Here is a 22967-nt window from a genome sequence, read left to right on the forward strand (position 1 = left end):
ATCTTTTCAGGCAAAAAATCTCATTAAATTTTTGCAAAGCAGAGATAAGTCTTAAGGAAAGTCACCAATTAATACATCCTCTCTCGCTGTCTGGAGCACCTGTGCCCTGGTGCCACCACAGCAGCCACCTTTGCAAGCCCTTTGCAAGCCCTCCCAGGTGTGGGTTGTTTTTTTTAATTTTATTTTTTTATGGAGTCAATGAAAAGCTGTACTCACCCCGCAGGGATTTCACAAAGACAGCCTCAACGCCAGCTGCTGTGTTACTGTCTCGTAAAGCTTTTTATCTTCCCTACTGCTTTTTAACGTGAATGTTGGGGATGTGCTTGTTTACAGTACGAGACAATAAAGATGAGCATCTAAATCCCGAAGACAAGAATGTAGAAGATGGATCGTTCGACTACAGGTATGCTTCCATTGGCATGTGTGTACCCACGCGACCACGTCTCCCCATCAGCCCCACTCCCAGCCATCACAGACCTCACCGCGCTACCCTTCCACATAACCGCAGCACCACGGTGCCACACAGCCTCTTAAATTATTTCTCCCACCTTCCTCCTCCTGCCTCCTTCTCTCTACAAGTCCTCTACCCAAGGAAACATTTCCTGCCTAAAGCCCTGGAAGAGTCACCAGGCTGCAAGGATGCTGCTGAGGTCTCCTTTCCCTGTCTCAGCCTGGGAGGATCAGTCCGGGCAGAGAGCTGGGACTTTGGCATCAGTTACCCGGGATACAGCTCTTCCCAGGTGCAGATCGACCTTAATGACACCCCTAACATTAAAAAAAAAAAATAAGAAGAAATTAAACACCGAAGCAGCCTGAGGGTATTTCAGGTATATCACTCTGTAGCTCAGCCTCTCTCCTACCCATAAGAGAGGATCCAGGGCAGAAATGCCCAGAGTTATGTTTGGATCAGCCCTGAAAGCATGCAGGAGTACCGATTTGGGGGTCTGCCTGCAGTCCAGTCCAGGCTTTTCCATAAGGTCCCCCAGCCAACCCTACAGAACAGCCTCTGCGGGCTGCAGCACAGCCTAGCAGCGGTTCTGCTAAAACCCCTCTGAGTTCCCCCCACCTCCGCTCAGCTGCTTTCACGCAACACGGCATCCTTTGAAGAGCAGCCGCACCCATTTTTACCCCAGGAAAACTCCCAGGATATTTCAGAAAGGGGCAAGCAGCTCTCCCAAGCCTGCTCAGGTGCAAGGAGCAGGAGCAGGTAACAGCATCAGGTCTCACTGGGTTGCCTACACTCGACAGATGATGAGGTTGTATGACAGCATACCCAGCCTGCCCTCTGAGTGCCTACAGTGGGCTTTGCTTTCCTTAAAAGAATTAAAACGCACCTTTCCATCTGAGCTGGATCCAAAGGCCGATTAGGCCAGCAGGAATTTTTTCTCCTGACTTCAGAACAGGGGTTAATTAAACCCCGTGTCATTATCAATACTCCTAATGTTACAAACTGAAGTAGCAAGGACAGGAAGAATTTATTTATGATTCAGTAAGGGATGTAATAAGACACACGTGTTCCGCTGAAGACTTTAGAGGAAGCAAAATTAATATATCCGCCTGCACACAATACGTAAGTGGAAGCAGAACAACTGCAGCCCTCAATACAACCACATTTATATTGTTAGTAGCACGGTAACTCCATTTCAATAGCAACTCTCTTTCTCTAAAGGATGTCATAAGCCCCAAGCTCCCCAGTTTTCTGATGGCACGATACAGAATACAAATACACCCCAGCAGGGACCAGAACGAGCGGCGCGTTGTAGGAAAAGGTGGCAATTCTATATTGCCCTAAACACCACCCAGGGACACCTCTGGGTATTCACTTCTAGTGGTAGTAAGCCACGCCGGGGCAGTTACATTAAGCCCACATACAACCCACAGTCTGGGGATGTTCCCTGTGGATTCCTGGCCGAGACATAGTGAACAGCAGAAATAAATCAGCTCAGCCTGGCCCTGCTACAGGCTTTGCCCCAGATCTAACGCATCTCTCCCCAGGCACGATTTTATGAGTGCAGGCAGCGCTCCCTGCCCAGGTACGAGCCATACCTGTAACCGCTTACTGCACAACTAGTGTCCAGACTTTGACCAAAACTAGTCCCCTTAATGCTCTGAGTCATGATAGGGATCCTCTTGGTTCCCGAATCTGTGGGATGGTGTAAACACCATCTCGCAAGCCTGACACACCTCATCACCGAGGAGCTACCCGCACACAACCCCACAGGCTCAGCTCCATCGCCTGGATCTCAGGCAAGGTCTCCACAGCCGAGCTTCTGGCAGTACGCACCCATTTCAGAGATCTGCTTCTCAAGAGTCCGCTGAGGTGGTTGCAGTCACCCCCCATTGCTCTAAGGCAACTGCATTGCCAGGACCACTTGCCTTGCACAAAAGGAAAACCAGGCTCTTGGCATGGCTGGCAGCATTGCAACAGGCAGCAATGCTGCATTTACTGCCCAAGCACCATCCAAGGGGCATTGCCTTCCAGGCAATGGGAAGGAATGGGGTAAATCCTTCATCCTCCTCCACAGCAGCTTCTGCTTAGCTGAAGCTCGACTTTTTATTGACAGCCCCATTCCCAAAAGTTTGCGAGCTAAAGGCAGAAGTCAGTAGAAGGGCAACAACCAAGCTCCAAGATGCTCCCACATTTTCAATCACGCTGTCCCACAGACCAGATGGGGGGGAAAAATCCTATCAGACAAGAACAACAACAACAGAAAAAAAAAACCCCAACAACCCATAAACTTTGCCCTCTCTTCTCAGGAACACCAGGTTTCCTGGAAGAAGTAATAGGAGGCTTCCCTCAAGGAGGCAGAAAGGAAGGTGAACCTGAAGGATTGATATGAAACGCTGTTGGCTGATTAAGATTCAAAATGATTGTGATGTTAGGCTCAAGGAGGGTAGCAATTAGTATTTCAAGCAAGGACAGGAATTGAGCTGACGTGAGCTCTTCATTGGTTTCCCTCCCCACCTCCACATAGCATGTCTGATATGCTCTCATCATATCTCACGTCCTTAATGCCCTGTGCATGCAACTTTCAAATCTCTGCAGCCTGTAATTAAGAGATACTGTCACATCTTTCTGTTGCACTAACAGAATAATGGTTTTCCTGAGCAGAGGCTAAGCTGAGAAGCTTATTTTCAAAGCAGGAGACCCATTATCCTTGGACAATGTTCTGTGCCAGTGACTGTGCCTCATTATACCAAATGTTTAAGCTGCACGTGGGGGAGTCAGCTGGAAACCCTGGCCACTGGGAAGGGAAAGTTGAGAGGTTTTAGCTTCTGGGCTCCAGTTGGGATTCAGGATAGTGTCCTGTGGCACAGGTTACACACTGCAGGCAGCACCAGCTTGCCCCATCTCAGCAGACACCAAGACAGGAGGATGCAGAGTCCTCCGAGTCTGGCGTGGGGAGGTCTGGCGAAGCAGCCGGGGGAGGTGTAGGCTTGTCAGCAGGTAACACGGTGCCAGTGCATGACTCTATCATGGAAACCCAGCAGAAGGCTGGCGGGGAAACCCAGCGACCCATTCCCTCGGCCCTCGCCCTCTTGCATGTCGGTTACCAGCAGCGACTGCTGTTCCCTACAGCTGCTCGCTGATGGACTTCAGCCACCAGCGCTGTGCCACCAGCGCTGTGCCACCAGCCCACCGCCCACCTGCATGACCCGCTCTGCCCTGCCTGAGCTTTTCCAGCTCTGAACAATGACACTGGCTCCATTTGGTATAACGAGGCAATTAGCTCCATGAGGAATGCAGACGTTTCTTTTTGGTTTTTAGCACTGCCCCTGTAAATGCAGACCTCATCATATCTCTCTCTGATCAGGCTCTTTCTGCTTCTCTCTGTTTTATTCCCATTCTTTCTTCTCCTTTTCACCTGGTCTATCCACATGGACCATGAAGGTCTCTTGAAAGGTAGGACCACGTGCTGCCAGAAGTCCGGCACATTTAGCTTTTTTTTTTTTCTTTTATTTTTTTTTCCTTCCTTCTAGCTATTTATTTCTTTATAGCTGAAACTATACCTTCCCCTCCCTATTCCCACGTACCTGCCTCCACCTAACACATTAAACAAGGTCCCTCTAACTCCTGCTGGCATCGGGGGTACCCCCACATTCAGCAAGTTGCAACTTGCTTGGAAAAGCTCTGGAGGCTGGGGGTACCCCCGAGCACCAGCCAGGCCCCCCCAGCCCCACGCTCGAGCAGCTGATCCCACCTGGTGTAGTGGGACCGGCCAAGGGTTGGACCTGGGGACGATGCCCTCGGTGCATTCAGCGCCCTGATGCCGAACACCTAGGGGATGGTGGCAAGGGACACGAGCAAAAAAACCTCTAGCTCCTAAGCAATCTGCCCACTCTTTGTCTCAGTCCTGAAAATCCTCCCCCCTGGCCAAGCCTCCCCCTCTTCTCAATGATTTATGCAACTCAGAACAACATTTCCCCCACTGTTTTCATCTGGGTGCTCTGGTTCTCTAATGCTCACATCAGCAAAGCCCATAGAAATCCATTTTAACAGGGTTATGTTGCATCAAGATGCTGATGAGTATCTGCTTCGCTCTCCTAATGCACTAACAGGATAAATAGTACTGGAGAGAGGTAAAACCAGGGGGCAGGTTCGGGAAGCGCATTGCCGGGGTGTTTGGTGCTGCAAACCCCCCGTTAGGGAAAATCTGGGTCTAGATTCAGCTTTAACTGAACCCCAAACTTTGGGAAAGGATATTGCAAATAAAGGGATCTGGGGTTTGCCACTCTCTACTCGGCATTTACTGGGCTTTCTAACTGCCAGTCCTGCTTGCAGACCGAATTCTCTTCCTCCTCCCCCCAGAAAGCAGCCTCTTTCAAAGCTAACAAGTTGTTTTTTATTGTGATGCCAAGTTAACAGGCCTCAAATATTGGTTTTGTATCATTGCTTAATTCACAAAGTGCTGATATAATGAAATACATTGGAAAGCTGCGTGTTGTACCGTGGGATACCAAATTCCTCTCCCACTGTAGAGAGCTGATGCTGGTAATTAAATGGCACGAGGGACATTTAATGCCTTCCCCAGCTGAAGAGCATTTTGCTCCCTGCCCCGAGCAAAGTGCTTCTTGTGCCTTTGCGGGATGCAAACACCTTCGTGTGGACACCGACTAGCAAAGGATGCGATCCAAGCCCGGTACTTCACTAAGTTTAAGAGAAATTAAGGAACAGAGTAGGGTGCCATGCTGGGGGGTGCGGGGAGTCTGGTGAGTCCTGAGCTAAACCAACAACAATAAAAAGCGAGGAATGGAGGTGGGAGGACAAATGTTTAAGATACATATGCTATACCTTTAGGAATATTACAGAATTTGCATGCTGCACATAAGATCAAACATGGGCTAAGGACTAGGTGATATGAAAATTATTTTTTATATACAGCACTCTCATCCTCCATGCAACGTTATCTATATTTATGACATACCAGCCTTTGCCCTCCAGAGAAAACAGCTTTTCCCTTTTTTTTATTTTTATTAAAAGGGTTTCTTTAAAGGGTTGGTTTTTTTTCCTGTGGGTCAGACTATTTATTTTTCAGTGACCTGGCTTAATTTTTCTAGTGAAAAAGAGAAAAGGATTAAGAACTGAGCAAACAACAAGCTCAGATGCTCAGAAATAAGCTTGGAAAGGTAAATTCCCATGAGTTTTGGTAACTGCACAGAACTTGGCATCCTACACGTGCCCCCTTGCAGTGCTTTGAGAGCCCTCCCCATTGCATGTAGCTATCTAAACACCCGAGTGTGGCTTTTTGCAAGGAAATCTGGAAACAAACCTCACTAAACCAGGTTACATACCAAGGTTGGCTAAACTGCTAAGAGAAAGTAAAGAATATAAGCCAATGCAAGGAAAGGATATTTATAATGTACATCCAGTTGGACCGATCTAAGCATCGTCTGTAATATAGCTTTAAAAAAAAAAAATAATTGCTTTCTAAAAAGAAAAAGCACGAAGGCTGGGCTTGCAGAAATACCCACCACAGCACCAAGTGCAGAGGCAGCTGTGGACCTCCCATGCGGAGGCTGCCTCCCCACCTTCAAGGTACGTGCCAGACGCACCACGACTTGCCGTCTGCCGTCAGAGCACCCCGCGTTTGAGGTCTCTGGTCAGTCTATTTGCACGCTGGATTTATTTTTGAATATCCAGACCTTGGGTGAAGGTTGTATGCCTCATTTCTCAACCCTTACTGTGTCTGTCTGTCTTCTGCTACCCAGCGATGAAGACAACAAACCCCTGCCAAACAGCCAGACTTCCTTGGACGGCACGATAAAGCAGCAGGAGAGTGACGATAGCTTGGTGGACTATGGAGAGGGGGGTGAAGGGCAGTTTAACGAGGATGGCTCCTTTATTGGCCAGTACACGGTGAAGAAGGACAAAGAGGAGACCGAAGGCAACGAGAGCTCGGAAGCCACCTCCCCCGTCAATGCTATCTACTCCTTGGCATAGCGCAATGCACTGAAACCACAAACAGCCTGCGGTGTTTGTAGTGGATGGGGGTTTAACAACAGCCGCCACCGCCACTACCTCCAACAGAAACGTGTGAATGAAACCAACCAACAGCGACACACACACACAAAAAAAAAAAAAAAAAAAAGGAAAAAGGAAAAAAAGAAAAAAAAATATCCAAGCAAACAGGCAGACCAGGTGGTTGCCAATGCCATCTTATCCTTAGCAAACAAGCGAACGGCAAGGACTCCCAGGGCGCGGATGGGTTGTAGCTGTAGCTGGAAGCTGGCTGAGCCAGAGGGTCTGGAGGAGGAGTGGGATGCTCGAGCTGCACCCCAGCTTCAGGGCTGGCCCCGGCACCCAGAGCCAGCCCGGCAGGGGCCACGCCGTGGGCTCGGCCACCCAGGCTCCCCGAGGCCCTTTCTGCTCTTTTGGGAGGAAGCTAATGATTCTTCTTTTTAATCTTTACAGGAAGGTTCCAGATAAGGGGGGGTGGGCAGTTTGGGGAGGGAAGAGGGGTGAGCAGGGCCTGGGCAGAGCAGCGTGCAAGGAGGAAAGTGGTGGATCTTTGGGTAGCGACACCACAGCACTGTATTCCCGAGCTGTCCATCCTCATGGCAGCACCTTGCCCACGGCCTCTCCCAAAGCAGTCAGCACCGCAACCTCCTTCCCGACAGATCAAGCAGCACCTATGCAGGGAAGAGCAGGTCCCCATCACCTCCCTTGGCACCATAACTTGCACCGGTGCTGAGGCTCCGCCGTCCATCCCCCTTGCAAAACCCATGAGGAGGTCACCCACCACCCCCACGGGGCTCTGGAGCATCCTCAGAGGACAAGAGGTTGCAAAAGAGCTTGTGGGATTTGTGGAAGGACAGTCAGGTGCCGCTCACCCTCCGAGCCCAGGATAACAGCATCGCTTGCCTGGGTAATGGCAGGCAAACCATGTTGGTTTAGTCTCTGCTTTGTAAGAATGTGGGGGGAAACAGCCCCCAGACCATGACTGCTTTCTTTTAAAGGCAACTCCGTAAGTCTTATGTAGCAAAGAGGGAGTGGAAGCAGGACCGGTACTAATATAGGATGAGGGGACCAGAAATCACTTATTTTAAATAAAAATTAAAATAAATCAAAGCCACCCGGTCAGGATGAGAAGCACCCCAGGGGATCAGGTGGAGGATCCCTCGCTATCGCCCTGCACCGCAGCTCCCGATCAGCAGCTGGAAGGTTCAGGGATGTGTGTCCCTCAGGAGACAGGGAAGGCACACGGCAGGACCTGAGGTCCACACCTTCCCCAGGCACCGGGGATGAGCCAGATCGACAGCGTTTTCCACTAAACTCCCCTCCTCATTTCTGACAGTGGCCTTTCCCCCCTCCATCAATCACCCTCAGCCAGACCCTTCCACAAGCAGCACCTGCACCCTGGGACCCCCCTCCTCTGTCTTATTTACATATCAAGACAACCCACGATTTAAGTTAACCCGTTAACACACTGTAACAACAACGCATCTCGGATAGGAGTGCTCCTTCACATGCCTTACACAGCTGCAAACTTCCCGTGAAGTTTAACAAACTGATACTATCCCCCCACCGCTTACGCGCCCCTAACGCGATGGTCTTCGATCCGCCAGACCAGTAGGAGTAGGATGCCTGGGCAGCTCTCCCAGCTGAGACAGCATGGAGCATCGTAGAAGGTAGAGTTTGATAACAGACCGTACTTAGTGGCCAACGCCGTGTTTATTCTCCCACTTCCTGCACTTTTGAAACCAAAGGTACCTTCGCTGAGAGAGATGGGATTTCTTCAGACCGTTTCACAGACGGCAAACGACGTTAGGATGGATTTTTCTTTCATTTCTTTTTCTAAGGAGGATGGTTTTGTTCAGCATAATGGATTAAATGCAATAGGACTAATGCAATTATTCTTTTAGCTTTCAAGCTGGTTTGCTATGAAGACATATCGCTAACACGAATACTTCTACTAATACGGATTGTCGAGATGGACTTTGCCACATTCTTTAAGCTGCTAATGGCACAACTATCCTGCGCTTCGGGGCAGAGCCCGGACCCGGTCAGCACCTGCTGCTGGATCACACAGAGAAAACAGGAGACAGCTGGATGCACACCAAACGGCGAAGGAGTGACACGCACCGCGTGAGCAGAGGAGGGTTTTGGCTGGTGTTAACATACAGAGCCCCCTCCTAAAGCGAGGGGAGCGCCTGCCACCCCAGGGCAGGCAGCACAGGGATGTCCCTTCTCCACTGCACAGGAACCCACCTGCCAGGGTCCTCCATCCACATCATCTTACACAGCAGGAGCCACACATCTTGCTCTGGTACCATCAGCTTAAATGCGTTCATACACCAAGCCTATTTCTACCGCTGCCGCTCGCCACTGACCCAGTTTAAGGAGAGCATCTCCCAGCCCGTTCCCAGGACACACAGCAGTTGCATTGGGTTTTTAAGCAAACACACCAGGCCAAATGTAACGCAGCCCTCGGTCACGGGGTAATCGCTTCCCAAGCCTATGGCTGTCCTTACAACGCTGAGTTTGCCCAACTCCTTGCCCAAGCGCTGGTGGAAAGGAGACCAAGAAACTACAGCCTCCACTGTGGAAAAGCCTCTGCTGCCAGAGCTGGGCACCTTCACTCACACCCAGCACACCAGACCCTCACTGCTTTGTGGACCAACCGCTAACAGGGACCACGAGACCCTCGGCTACCACGCAACCCCTCCAAACCTCAAGCAAGTGGGTCAGGCGTTACTGGAAGCAGGGCGGTCCCTGCCATGTATCTGTATCACGTGCCATTTGTATTAAAGCCTGTATTTCTGTCTTGTCATTAACCACCATTTCACTGAGCAAACATCTTAGCATCCGTTTGGAAACAGAGAAGTGTTTCACCCCATAGCTGTGCCCCACGGTGTGCCTTGGCTATCAGGGAGGGAAGCAGCTGGGCTCAGGCCAGCCAGTCCTCCTCTTGCCCCAGAAAAGTCTTGCAAAACATTGGAGTCCTACCGCCACGTTACTTGAAGTAACCAGAAAAGAAAGGAGACATCTGCCGAGAGCCTGGCAGACGAACGGCTCAGTGTAAGTTACGTGTAGCCTTGTATTAGCTGGGTGTCAATACTACTCAAAAAATTGTAAGGCGTAGTACAAATTTGCCTCAAATTTCTTTGAGGCTTCCCCTAGAGCTTTGGAGCCCAAAGAAAATTCTCACCACATTCAAAACTCACCCTGAGCTTAACAGTTTTTACTCCCGTTAATGAAGAGCCAGTAGCCGTTTGCATGTGCAGTTCCCGTGTCGCGGGGAGCGAAGCCCTCCCTTGCTCTGAGCACCAAAACCACCGCAGCCCCCCAGGAACAGCCAGGGCCAGGCTGCACCCACTCGGGCATCACTGCGCGAGCGCCCTTTGAGCACCAGGAGATGGATGGAGACCCTGCACGAGGACCGGTGGTGCCGAGGGGGTCTTGCCCACCTGCCTCTGCCTGTTCGGGTGCGTGCTGTGCCAGCGATTGTGTCTGCCTGTCCCCAGTGTCACCCCACAGGGGCAGCTTTGCTTCTTCATCCCCAGCTGTCCCTCTCCGGAGGGGATGGGCCAGTCACCTTGTCTCCTGCCACCTATAGCATAGCCCCCAGGATTAGCAGAGATGCTTGGGAGAACCGTCTGTCAGCCCCTCCTAAGGGGTCGGTCCCCATCGCAGGGGTGACCGTCCCCATCACAAGGGTGACCATCCCTCCCTGGCATCTGCACAGCCTCTCTGGAACAGGGCACACTTTCACCTTTTCTTTTCCAGAAGATATATCTTCACAAAGAATTTAAATTAGGGGCCAACAATAAATTAATAAATCAATAAATAAATAAGGAGAGAGAGAGACGAGCCAAACCCCAAATCACGTGCTGTCTGAAAGCAGGGAAAAAGCAGTTTGGGTCCAACTCTCAACTTGCAAATTTGAGCCTGTTTCCAAAACGGTCTGAGCCAAACCCTCGTCCATGGTCTGGAGACGGAGCCAGACTCTGCTGGCCGCACCTGAGCGCAGGACACAGCCTGCCCCTCTCCCACACGCAGCCCTTTGCTACTCGGAGCCCTGCGTGTGTGCAGCACCTGATACGAACCAAGTGCAAGCGTGGGATACGAGAGGACACGCTGTGTTTACACAGTCTTGAGGCTGCTGCTATTCTCCCCGAAGTGATGTTGCAGTAAGAGCCAGAAAAGCAGCAGGAAAAAAACTGAGTTTTGGTATAAGCCCTGAAATCCTGCTCATAGAAACCCCAACCGTCTGTCCCGTCTGGACACCAGGTCGCGACACCCCCTGCCAGCATTGCCTTCTCGCAGATGACAGACCCCAAGTCCGTGTGTAACAAGTCACTCCTGACCCGAGACATCGCCCTGGCACCGAGGGGCCGCAGCTCCCGCTGCCATCACACCGGAGGAGCAGGATGGGGGCGAGGGCAGAGCCGCGCAGCATCGTCCATCGCCGGAGCCGTGCCTTACCTGGCATGCAGCGCTCACTCCATCTGTACCACCAGCTGTCCTGGCAGGTCCCCACGCCTCTCCTCGGTGCACAGGTCCCAGCAGAGCTGCGAATTCAACCTGCAATGTAACGTCCATGTACCAGGCTTAATTGTGTACTAGCAGCCAATGATTTCAGTTAAGCAATAAACAAACCTTGTAAAAAAAAAAAAACAAAAAAAACAAAAAACCACAACAACAGGAAAAAAAAACCAACCACGTTCTATTTCTTGCACTAAGACCAGTTTTATTAACAAGAATAACGATGCTTTTCTGGTCCTAAGAAAATAACCCACCGCATCAGTAGCTCACCCTTGCCCAGCAGTGCCCACCTCTCCATGTCCTTCCTGAGTGGGCATCGGGCTTTGGTTGTCAAACGCAGTCTAAACCCCGTGTCAAACCCACAAAACAGACTCCATCCTTCACAGTACGGAGTTTTAAATGTTCGTTCCTCCCGCTCACATCGGAAAGAAAGTATTGTACCATTTTGTTTTTCTTTAATTTGTAAATATATCGCAATCCATCCATCCTCTCTGTAAAACCTGCTGATTGTTCTAAAGTATTCTATGTATTTATTTGCCTTTTTTTTAAAGCAAAAAACAACACCTTTGCGATAACCCACTTGTTCCAATGAGAAATGTATAGCTGAAGCTGTAAAATTAACAGTTTACAGCGAGAAGATTTATGGACTACAGAAAAAAATGTTTAATATAAGGACTTATAAACCGACTGCATGAGAGATGAAAGAAGGCCAAAATACTCAGATATCATTTTTTTGAATCACTGTAAAAAGAAAAGACTGGATTTTTTTGTATAGAGAACACTAAACATATAATAAAACATTGTTCAAAACTCACACTAAGCCTGCAATTAATTTCCGTTGGCTTTCCAAAGGTAAAAGCCGCGGCCACTGCACACCCCCCAAACCAGCACTGGGTGAGCGCTCGCCAAACGCAGCCCTTCACCTGCAAAACCGTGCGGGTCCCCAGCATCCCCCCGCTTCACAGCCCGCCCCAGGAGATGAAGCTGCTCCATAGGCTGCTCCCCCAAAACCCTCCGAGGGGGAAGCATTGCCCAGCCCGAACACCACTGCAGAGATGCAGCGCAGGGCTTCTGCTGGAGAAAATTTGACCGAGTCGTTCAAAAACCTCAGCATCTTCTTCGCTACCCTGCAAGACTGTTTTGTTAGTCCTTGGTTTATCTGGGCAAAGCAGCACAAGCTCTGGGCCAGAGCTGGCCGCAATAAGGCACCAGGGATGCTTTGTTTTCAGAAGCATCGCCCAACAGCCAGGTGCAGAGCTCAGCTCAGCGCAGGACTGCACGGTTGGACTCCATGATCTTAAAGGTCTGTTCCAACCTAAACAATCCCATGAAAGCAGCAGCCAGGGTGGTGGAAAGGGAGAAAACCCTCCAGCACAGCCCTCCACCCTCCAGCTCGTCTCATCTGTGGGCTCAGGGCAGAGAGGACAGTTCCCAAAGCCTGTGCAAGCTCAGTGCAGCAGCTCCGGCGTTTACAAGAGGTTGCAGAAAGGGTCTGGGGAGCAGCAGGTCTCCACTCTTGTTGCACCCCAGCAGGTTGCAGGGATGACCTGGCCCCGGCAGGGCAGCTCTCCCCACAAGTATTTTACAGCCCCTCTGCTCTGGGTGCTCTGACATCTCCCACCCACAGCCAGATCTGCTCAGCTGCATTAAACAGCATTAATACCTTGTTCATTAAAACCCGGTAGAGGCTGAAAGCTGGGAGCAGCTCAAAGTGCTGGGACAAGACCATCAGAGGGATGCCGGGTGAATGGGATGAGAGCAGCGACCCAGGCAGGGATGCACAGCACCGGCACATCTCGCTGCACATCACCCTTCCAGGTACGGAGCCCAGCCAGCACAACGGTGCCTGATGGGTGGGTGGGCTGGCAGCCCCCAGGCCAGGCAGCACCAGGCAGGGCACCCACCACAGGGAGGAGAGCCCAGTCTCCCAAGAGACAGACCACACTACTGGGATTTCAGCCGATGCCCTGTTTGACGTCTGTCTTCCAGGGGAGAGCTGTGAAAGTTGGAGTTTAACTTCCCTCCTAGCTGTCAACAGGGTTTTCAATAATTGCACACAGCTGCCAGCCCACCAGGAGCATTAGGGGAACCCCCCAGAGCAGCACTGTCTGCTCCCAGCAACCCGGCCAGGAGCGCATCGCTCCTCGCAAAGCCCTCACTGACCATCTCAGAGGCCAGTGAGGCCTCGGTGTGGGCAACGGTATCCTTTCCAGTGGGGAAACTGAGGCACAAAGGAGCAATGGCTGCCCCGTTACCTGGACATACTTGTGATGCTGGCTTGGCACGTTTGAGATTTGCAGCTCTGCACCCTTGCCATGCCGGCTGCAGCACGAACACCCTTTGGAAGCACGCGATGGCCGCTGGAGAAAAAAGCCCTCATGGCCCAGCAAACACACAGGAGCACCAGCCAGGGCTTAACCCTACTCCCCTCCCAATCCCGACCCAGCACATCCCAGCAGATGAGAGCGATGCCTGCCCCCGGGGCCAATCCTGCACTCCCCAGCCTTTCCTGCCCCCGAGGCTCTGAAGTGCTCTTACAGAGGCTCCCTGGTGCAAAGCCTTGACGAGAATGGGCTGAAGGAAAGGGGAAAAAAAGCAGAGCCTATTTGGCTAATGAAGATGTAATTGCTGCGGCCCTCGCTAATAGGATGAAAGTATTAGTGCTTCCTACTCCAGTGCCACAGCAGGGACTTCATCCACCCCCTCCACACTGCTTACTTGAACGGCAGTGAGAAAAATCCAAAAAGCACCTTTTGCCCAACGTAGGAGACCTCCCCAGTGCAGACCAGCAACGGAGACACCAGCCACCCCCAGCCCCTGCCCCAAGGAAGGACGGGTAAGGAGTCGCACTTGGCTGTTGATGCAGAAATTCAAGGTAGCTGGAACCCAAGGGCCCCTCCGATCCCTCAGTCACCATTTCCCACTGCCCAGATCCACGGGAACCACCGGGGCCCAAGGCAGCCTCACACAGGGCTGCGCAGGCGGCTGCTCCATCATTCCCATCGGTTTTTATCATCCAGGAGCAAGCACCAATGGACCCATCCTCATCCTCATGATCGATACAGGGGGAGACATGCAGGCATTAGTGCTCGTCCCTTTTTATGGCACGATAATGACACCCATATCTTCCCTGACCTCTGCCTGCCTGGACGGGTGGCAGGGCTGGATCAATGCCGACAGACTGCCTCCAATTACCCTCCTCCTCCTCGGAGAGGCAGCTCCAGCCTACTGCCCATTACCATAGCTAAGAGCCATCCGGTGCCGGCACTGGGAATATCCAAGGGAGCCCTTACAGAGCTGCTTCCTCCCCCAGCACTGTCGCCGCAGTCTCAGTACATGTCTGCCCCAGGACGAACACCCAAGAGGTCACCAATGCCCTTGTCACCTGCGGAGAGACCCCCGGAGAGCTGCTGAGAGCAGAGACACAGAGGAGAGGGGCAGAGGGCAGGTCCCCCTCCCTCCACTGGGGATGGGGCTGGGATCCTCTCTTGGGTTTCCCTTCGTTAATCCTTTTGCCAGCCGTCAGGATTCAGCCCTGTTCTTCCTTTCTGTCCACCAAAAGTGTCTGCTGTCCCAGGCGAGGGCTGTGGCCGGTTTCTCCCAACCTCACCCCAAAACGGCAGCAGGGAGCAGAAAACGGAGCAAACTGGGCAAGGGGAAGGGAGACGGGACCGGCAACGCGCTCCACTCCACCAGGCACTCTCCTGCCTGCACCCACTTGCTGGAGGAGCCTAGACCACTGGAGCTGTGCCAATCAATAGAGATACTGATGCCTTAATTACTCCTCTGTAATTGCAGGCCATTAACCTGTGGACAGCCCCAGCGCCCATTGATCTCCTTACATCATTAACAGGTCTGGGCTGGAGCTGGGAGGGATGGAGAGTGCGGGGTGGTCGCTGCCACGCTCCCGAATCCTCCGCTTCCCATCGCACAGCCTGGCAGCGACCTGCCCACCGGCGAACCCCCGCACCACGGGGGCCCTTCGCACCTCAGCTTGCTCAGCAGCATCTCTTTCCCCCAAACCTCAGTGCCTGCAGGATAGCATGGGGGAGGTCCTGGAGCATCCCCCGGCACACCTTACAGCGTCGCTCCACCCAGACAGACCTCCCTCAGCAGTCAGAAAACAGCAAAGATCTCACGGTTGCAAATATTCACCGGGCAGGGCTCTGCGCGCCGCCTCGCAAGGGGCACAGCTCCTCTTTGCAGAGCACTGACAATGCAGGCAAGCCCAGTCCTAAGCCCCTCGGACCACCGCAACAGCCAAAAGTGGCTCCAGCACCCCAAAACCCCAAGCCAACCCAGGCTGCCAGCCCCGTGTCCCCTGGCTGAGCGTCGTGCAGAGCCACTCGCTCGGTCACATGCGAGGAAACCCCATCCTCCCCGTGCGGCACAGTCGGGTACCACCTATGACAGCCACGCTCGGCTCAGTGGAGCATCCCAACATTCTGCTGTGAACCCATCTCCCTAGCACGCGGATAAGCCTGGTTACGTGGGTATACATTTAGATGGATTTATTTAGGCACGGAGGTGTGCATATATACAGACACATGCACACGCTGCACAGAGGTGGGTATCCCTGCCGAGACACCCCCAGCTGAGGCTAATCCCTTTCCTGCTTCCACCCCACAGACACAGGCTCAGACCCCCGCTGGGTCCCCCAGCTGCCCCCCCAGGCCTACACCTGCTCCAGCCCCAGGGACTGGGGGGGAGCCGGCGGCGATCGGTGCGGATGAGGGGTTTCTGCTGGGGACTGGTGGGAGCAGCAGCCAGGGAGGCTGAGGAAGGGCATGAATTATGCATGATGCTGCAAGTCGCTCTGCCTCCCTGACTGGTCCTTGGACTGTGGCAAGTGAGGTAAAGGCAGAGGGAAAAAAATACCCTCTCCAGGGACCAGCGTGGTGGTTGGCAGCGAGCGAGGGAGCGCGCACGCAAGGAGGGAGGAGAGGGAGGAGCACATCCTAATGCAGAGATGCTGCAGTGGCTTTGGGCACACACATCCACACTCGGGCAGGCACCAGCCGAGCACTGCCTCGCAGCCCAGCCGCCGGCAGCCGCGGAGCCCCAGCTCATGCACACGCATCCATCCCGCACAAGGTAAGCGCCTTCGTCCTCCGGCCAAGAGGGAAGAAGGAGGCTCCGGGTTTCAGGGCACCATTCCCCATCAGAGCCAACCTGCGGGCGTGCTCGCCTTTGCTCTGGCAGGAGAGAACCTGCCAGATCCCACTCACCTCCGGCAGGGATGGGGAGGCAGGGGCAGGGGGCTGGTTTGGGCATTTCTCGGCGGGTGATGGCTTTGCAGGCGATGCAGGCTCTGCCTGCGCTGGAGAGGAGCCGGGGGTGGAGTTGGAAGGAAGGGGGGGTGACGGCTGTGTCACTTGTGGCAGGGGCTGAGCGGCCGAGGTCGACACGGCTGTCAGCAGAAATGTCTCTTATGGAATACGTCTGGGAGTATTTTTATTATTATTTATTACTATTGTGCTTTTTCCTGGTGCGTTCTGGCTAGAGGCACTTTGAGAGCCTGCTGGTGGGGTCAGGCATCTCGAACGTGGCGCCTGGGAGAGGTGGGGGGGCTGTCAGAGCTTTTGCTGCACAAAACTACTTCAGCACCACCAGCACAGGCTGTCAGAGCCCAGAGCAGCCCAGGAGACCCCAGTTCCCACTGCAGGGAGGGAGGATGAGGAAGACTGTGGCGTCCCAAGTCCCTTCCCTAGGCACCCCCCGTGAGGGCAGATCCCAAGTGAGAGGTGGGAGACGGGGCTGCTCCAGGCTCACGGGGTATTTGCTGTGTCTGAGGCTGGCCGGGCTTTTGCAGCGTCTCAGGGCAGCGGGGAGCCAGAGGGGCTCAGTGCAAAGTCACGGCCGAGAGCTTGCCCACCCCAGGGTGGGCACGGGGAGGCACCGGCAGGCAGGGCACCGCTTTGCTCCTTCCCACTCGCAGCGGGACGGATGCTCGGATGGGGAAGCAGCCGGTGGCAGGGCGGGCTGGGCTGTGCTGCACAGGGCTCCAGTCCCAAAACTTCCCGAGCTCCCTCCTCCCTTTGCATCTCACCCATGCTGGCCCACTGACACCCCCAGGCTTGCACCACTCCCACGAGCCTCAGCATTATTTTTCTGGCCAGACTGGGCAGTATTCATGAGAGATTGTCATCTCTCCAAGGAAACACTAGTTGCTTTGAGGATGGGAGGCAGCAGCCTCTACATCCAAGAGCTGGGAGCAGCCAGAGCCCTCCCCAGCACAACCCCGGCCCAGGGCTTTAGCCAAACCCTGAGAACATCTCTTGCTTCTCCCTGGCCATCTCCAGGCACGTCCACAACAAGCTCTGGGGATACAAAGCTGAAGCACAGGCTCTTGCATGAGATTTAAGAGCAGCTTTGCATCCACAGATGAACCTCTCAAGGCCATGTATTGGGTACTGAGCACACCCGTCAGCAACACCACCAACCCCAAAAGCTGCTTACTTCGCTACTACAAGAAAGTCCCAAACTTTCTAGAAATAACTGTACTTTCCAGGGGTAGATTAGAATTACCCAAGACTAAAGAAAAGAAAGAATGAGAGGGTCATGCCAAGACCGGCTGCACACCCTCCCTGGAGCGCAAGCAGATTGAGACAAAGGGATGCGAACGCTCTTCTCCATCACCTGATCAATTACTATCAAACAGAGCAACCACGACTTCTGTCACTCAAAATACCTGCAGAGAATTTAATGACCTGCGTTACTATCTTGCCTGCAGCCTTACCACAAGCAAATCACAAAAGGCAGAGAACCCAACCATGTCATTAGGGAGCTATTTCACACACACGCCCCAGACGCACCTAAATGCGGTGCATGGAAGGTCTGGCCCATAGAGCTGGGAGCCCACGTGGAGACTGAGCTCACGTACATTAAACAGCCCGGCTGTTCAGCCACTCTGCATGCTTTATGTGTGTCCAAAATCCAAATTATCCAGGAAAAGTCATGGGCCCCAATGAGAGGCGGATATCTCCCTGTGTTCCTCAGTGCCTCCTCCCTCCGGCACCCCCTGCAAGCCCCACGGTCTCCTGTAGCACTTTGTCTACTTGCAGTGGCCACAACCCCAACCCTTGAGATTTTGCCTTGAAGGTGCTGGGCACGCAGCAAACCCAGGCAGTCATGGAACACCTCACATCCCGAGGGAGCCTCCTGACAGCTTCCCAGCCGAGTAGTTCAGGGCTGTGGGAACCAGAGAGCCCCAGGCTCAGCACCCACAGGGCTGGCTCCCAGCACCAGGCTCACCCATGCTGGCCAGCCCGGAGCACTGCCCCTCTGCTCAGGGATGAGTTTTGCTCCGTTTCATGGAGACTGGTTTAACGCAGCACTGCCTGTAGTTATCCTGCACAGCTGGATGCACATCCCTCTCCTTCCTAAATCAGTGTCACACACTAGAGCCCTGCATTCCAGGGGTGAGGAACCGCAGATGCCCAGGAAGATTTTGAGATGGGCTCATGGCAATCCTGGAAGCCAGGGCTCTGCATCGCTGCACACATCCCCAGCACACCAGGTCGGCTGTCATACAAACACATGCACCACGCAGGAAACCCCAGCACTGACCAGGGGATTCCAGAGGTGCTGTTAAAGTGCAGATACACAGAAAGAGGCTAGAGAGGCTTACTCAGTCCTTTAAGAGTCAAAAAGCATAGATGAAAGGGAAGAAACTTTATTAAAATCTGCTGTGATAGGCTGCATCAGGCTCCTTCTAGACACTTTCTGTCTTCTCCTCACACTAGATGTCTTTGGATGCTTGTGGAGCTGTAGGGAAGGAAAAGGTCTCAGCGGACAAGGAAGCAAAGCCCACTCTCAAACGATACAAAAGCTCCTTCCTTGAACCCAAAATGTTTTCTTCTCCCTGGCAAACACTCTCGGTCCCACTGCCACAACGCAGCTGTAGCATCCAGGATTTTACCAGAGGGATGTTCAGCACAAGTGAGATGTCCCAAGACCTCAGGGAGCACAAGAGGTATTCAACCCTACAGCTGCTTGTGAAATACTGAACCCAGCCCCCCTCAGCAGCCTAGGTCCTAAATTAATACATGTATTATTTATTGTACAGCCTGTAGAGCTGTCAGTCCTGCACCGGAGAGTCATAAAACAGGGAGCCTCCATGGAGGAAGGAAGGGGGATAGATGTTTTGTGCTGGTTCTTGCTTGTTTGTATAGAGAAGAGAGCAGCTTGGCGCTATTTGGAGACTGAATACCAAAACCACTTTAGCAAAGCCAGGTGAGAAGGTTGGACACAGGGATGATTCCTTCCAAGAAGCAAAATATGACACCATTGCAGAGGAAACCCTAACCTTCTCCTAGGAGGGAGAGGATTTTAGCACCATTTCACTGAAGCTCCCTCCGCCTGGGGATAGGGCACCCCCCAGCATGGCCAGCACAAGCACCAGCAGTGCTGAGGGGCTCTGTGAGGCTGGGGCAAATGCCTGGTGCCATGCACGACCCCCCCACCCCCATCCCCCACCCCCAGGAAGGCTCTTGCTGCTGGCATGACTTTACCCAGCGACACAAACAGGGCAGCCAGCACCAGTGCCGGTGTGACAGGCTGGTGGGTGTTAGGGCTTCCCCATATAACACATCACCTTCCCGCGTTAGCCAGAAGGTTTCCCAAGCTCTGCACTTGTTTTTCCTTGCTAAAGCCTCTCCCCAGGACCAGCTCCTGCCAAGCTATTTACCAGGCAGCAGAAGGGAGGGGATGGAGCCAGGCTCTGTCGCAGGTAGGGAGCTATTTATACCGGTGCCACATCAAAGAGTTTCTGCTGCTGACGACATGGTAGCACTTATCGCAGAAAGTGGGTGGGTTTGCGAGGCTGGAAGCTCTGTGGATGTCCCAGGGTTTAGGTAGAGCTCCCCACAGCTCAGCTGTGCGTGCTCAACGCGTGGTGCCGCGCTGTAAGAGGAAAGGAAAACCTGCAGTGTGAAGCTTTATTTCGGAGTTTTATTTTGGGGAGGGGATAGCAGCACTCGCAGTCAGACTTCAGCTCCCGTCCCCTCTGCCAGCATTCAGCCCACCTCAGCATCCCCTCCCGGGCAACCTCAGATTAATAACTTGCATTTCCTAAGCAAAGTGGTTGCAAGGTTGTGCTCAGCTGTGCTTGGACTGGTTTGCAATGCAGCGATTTTGCAGGGGAGTGCCTGTAAGAAGGGCACCATATTTGTAACTTTAGCAACTGTAATCAGGGTGTTAACCAGGATTTCAGGCAGACATCTCTCAAACACCCCATGTGCTAAACTGGAGTCACTTGTGGCCTTGTTTTCAAAGACTTTAAGCATCCTTCCAGCTGCTATCAACTCAGGATATTGATTGAAATACAAGTCTTCAGGGAGAGCTTAGGAGCTGCATGCTGGCAGTCTCGGTCAAACACCAGGCTCATACCCAGCCTGCAAGGCAGTGGGCAACTTGCAGCGAAACCCCCTCCCCAGTAAAGCCTCCATGGGAAGGTCTCCTGGCTGTTTCTGTTTGTCTCCTTTGCTCTCTGACACACTGTGCTGGTCCCCATGGCATTTCCCTGGGGCTGAGCTGCTACTGCAGCCACCCTGGCAACGCTACCCGTGGACCTCAAGGTCTTGCCTGGAGGTGACATGAGTCTGGTCCAGCTCCTCCGGGTCAGTCCCACCAAACGCTTCACCTCCAAAACCCTGAGGATTTACCAAGAGCTTATTGCAGCAGAGGATCACGCAGCTCAGGCTGCAGTCCCACCACCCCAAGGCACTAAGGTGCAGCCAGAGATGGGATCTGGCCAGTTCAGGGAAGGAAAACAAAAAAACAACAAAAACCAACAAAAAAAGCACTAACTGCAAAGCTCAGACCTAGAGTTCAGACTGCACAACAGAACAGAACAGCGATAAAGGTCCACTTAATGTCACCTGTCTCATCACGGCTAGGTTTCAGCTCTGCAGTCACTCCCCTCCCAGAGCCACCAGTCCCGAGCGCTGCGGACACCCCCAGCCCGTGCCTCTGGGCTGAACCCCAGTCCCGGCTTTGTCTCCTGCACAAAGAGGGGCTGAGCTGGGCACAAGCACAGGGGGTTTGCCTGTCTGAGGAGGGGTGGAACCAGAAGAAAACTCCCACTGAGACCCTCTTACAATGAGGTGCCCTGACCCGTGATGTACATGAATGCGCCAACCAATTATTAGGAAAAAGCACTTAAAAGACACAGTGAAAACAGAGTGCTTGAAAACCATGCCTTAATGCAGCTGTCCTGCTGGGATTGTATCACAGCACCCTGCCTGCTCCTTGACCAGGACAAGGAGGACTAGACAGGCCTATTTTGTCCCCCAGGTGAAGCTAAACCGCTCCCTGCCCTAAGCAGGAGTTGCTCTCAGGTGTCCGGATGTCCAGTAACACCCCATATAATCCACTGGGAGAAGCGCAGCCTGAGAGCCGTGGCTCTCCTTCCAGCGCTTGGCTCGAGCACGGGTCCATCCAACATCAAGTGATGCAAAAGATACGAGCATGGCAGCCTCCGTCCCCTCCTGGCAGCACAGGGCTCTCCCCAGTCATGCCAGCGATGCTTTTACTGCAGCAGAGTTCCCCATGTCCCACGGGCAGGGCTTTCCCTCCCCTCACAGAGACTTTTCTCCCATCTTTTCCAGGATGCTGGATAATCTCAGCTGCCCTCCCTCCCTAGACACACACCCCCACCACCACTCTGAGCTGCTCCCCTCCACTCGCCTTGGGAGGAAAGAGCAGGAGCCACTGATCAGATATTGATCCTTACCAAGCCAGCTCTAGTACAATCAAATTAATCAGTGATTGATAGGACACAGCCAAGGGGCTGGTGCAGGGTGAGAGCACCCATCCTGGCACATCCCCATCCCAGTTGGTCTCACAGCTCTGGGAAAAGGACGCCCAGAGCCTTTCCTCCCCAGGCTGCCTGCACACCCAGGCACCGGGGGTATTAAACGCTCCCAGCAGCACTGGAATCACCACTGACCACTCACCAGAGCTGTGCTACCCCCCCTCCCCACACACAGACAAGCCCACGCGTGGGTACCCCACGGGTAGGGATGTACACGTGGCAGCCACCTGGCTCCCCCCTGCAGGCTGCACCGCCACGGGTGGTTTAGGCACCGTTGGACACACACGGGACTCTGCCCCTCCACCCATTTCACACACCAAATCCTACCGCCTGCTGCATTCTGAAAAAATTAATTAGGGCCCATGCACACACCACGGGCTCCAGCCCTACCAAGTCTGCTCTGCACAGGGAACGGGAATGGCATCGCTCTGGATGCTCATGTCAAAGGGAGAAGCACATTAGTTTCCATGGATATGGCAATTCAGAATTGCTCCAGATGTAACTTGATTTGCAGAGCACCGCGAGGAAGCCTGTAACATTCCTGCCTAGTCCCACAAGGCAGGACCACAGCACTGAGCCCACTCAACAGAAAGCAGCAGGACCGGAGCCAGACCCAAACAAAACCAAACCAAACCCCAAATAAAATCCCACCCCTAAGTTCTGGGGGTACCCCAGCAAACACAACGAACTTTGCTTCCAGCAGCAAGCAAAGCACGTTTGCACGGTGCGCTGCCCCTAGGTTGGCATTTTGCTGCTTGACTTCTTTTCTAGAAGCCCAGTGTATTGTACAGCTCCTGGGGCGGGCAGGGTGCTGGGGGCTCTTGCCAGGGAGGCGACAGGGACACAAAGGCTGTGCTGGGAGCTAAGACCACAGCTGGGGCAGAGCACCCCAAAGTGGGAGCTGCCAACAGTCTCACAATGCAGCAGCACAAACCAGCCAGGGCTGCAGACTGCACAAAGAACAAGAGCAAGCTCACAGTGCCAGCACGCAGCCACCCCAGCCCCGAGGGAGCTCGGGCCACCCTCCCCAGCCACGCTAATGGGGAAACCCCCGCACCCACACCCTCCTGGTGAGGTCCCACCACCCTACAGCTCCCCACCATCCTCCTCTGGGTGCTTGAATGCTCCCAAACTAAACATTTGCTTCTCTTCTTTCCCCCCTTA

The 22967-nt window shown here is 53.4% G+C and overlaps 2 protein-coding genes across 21 annotated transcripts in view; both read left to right on the forward strand.

Annotated features, from left to right (window-relative positions):
- The window catches only part of NFASC (neurofascin), a 97138-nt gene extending 85444 nt beyond the window's left edge, over positions 1–11694 (forward strand). For all 20 annotated transcript variants that reach the window (XM_056361639.1, XM_056361635.1, XM_056361640.1 and 17 more), the window contains 2 exons: positions 334–403; positions 6211–11694. In XM_056361639.1, coding sequence (XP_056217614.1) covers positions 334–403; positions 6211–6442 — 302 coding nt within the window. In that variant the 3' untranslated portion in view covers positions 6443–11694. The remainder of the gene's footprint in view (positions 1–333; positions 404–6210) is intronic.
- Positions 11695–15925: 4231 nt separating this feature from the next.
- The window catches only part of CNTN2 (contactin 2), a 30011-nt gene continuing 22969 nt past the window's right edge, over positions 15926–22967 (forward strand). The window contains exon 1 of the mRNA XM_056361512.1: positions 15926–16081. The gene's annotated coding sequence lies outside the window, so the exon portion shown is untranslated. The remainder of the gene's footprint in view (positions 16082–22967) is intronic.

This window comes from Falco biarmicus, chromosome 16, assembly GCF_023638135.1.
Source record: "Falco biarmicus isolate bFalBia1 chromosome 16, bFalBia1.pri, whole genome shotgun sequence".
NCBI classification, from domain to species: domain Eukaryota; kingdom Metazoa; phylum Chordata; class Aves; order Falconiformes; family Falconidae; genus Falco; species Falco biarmicus.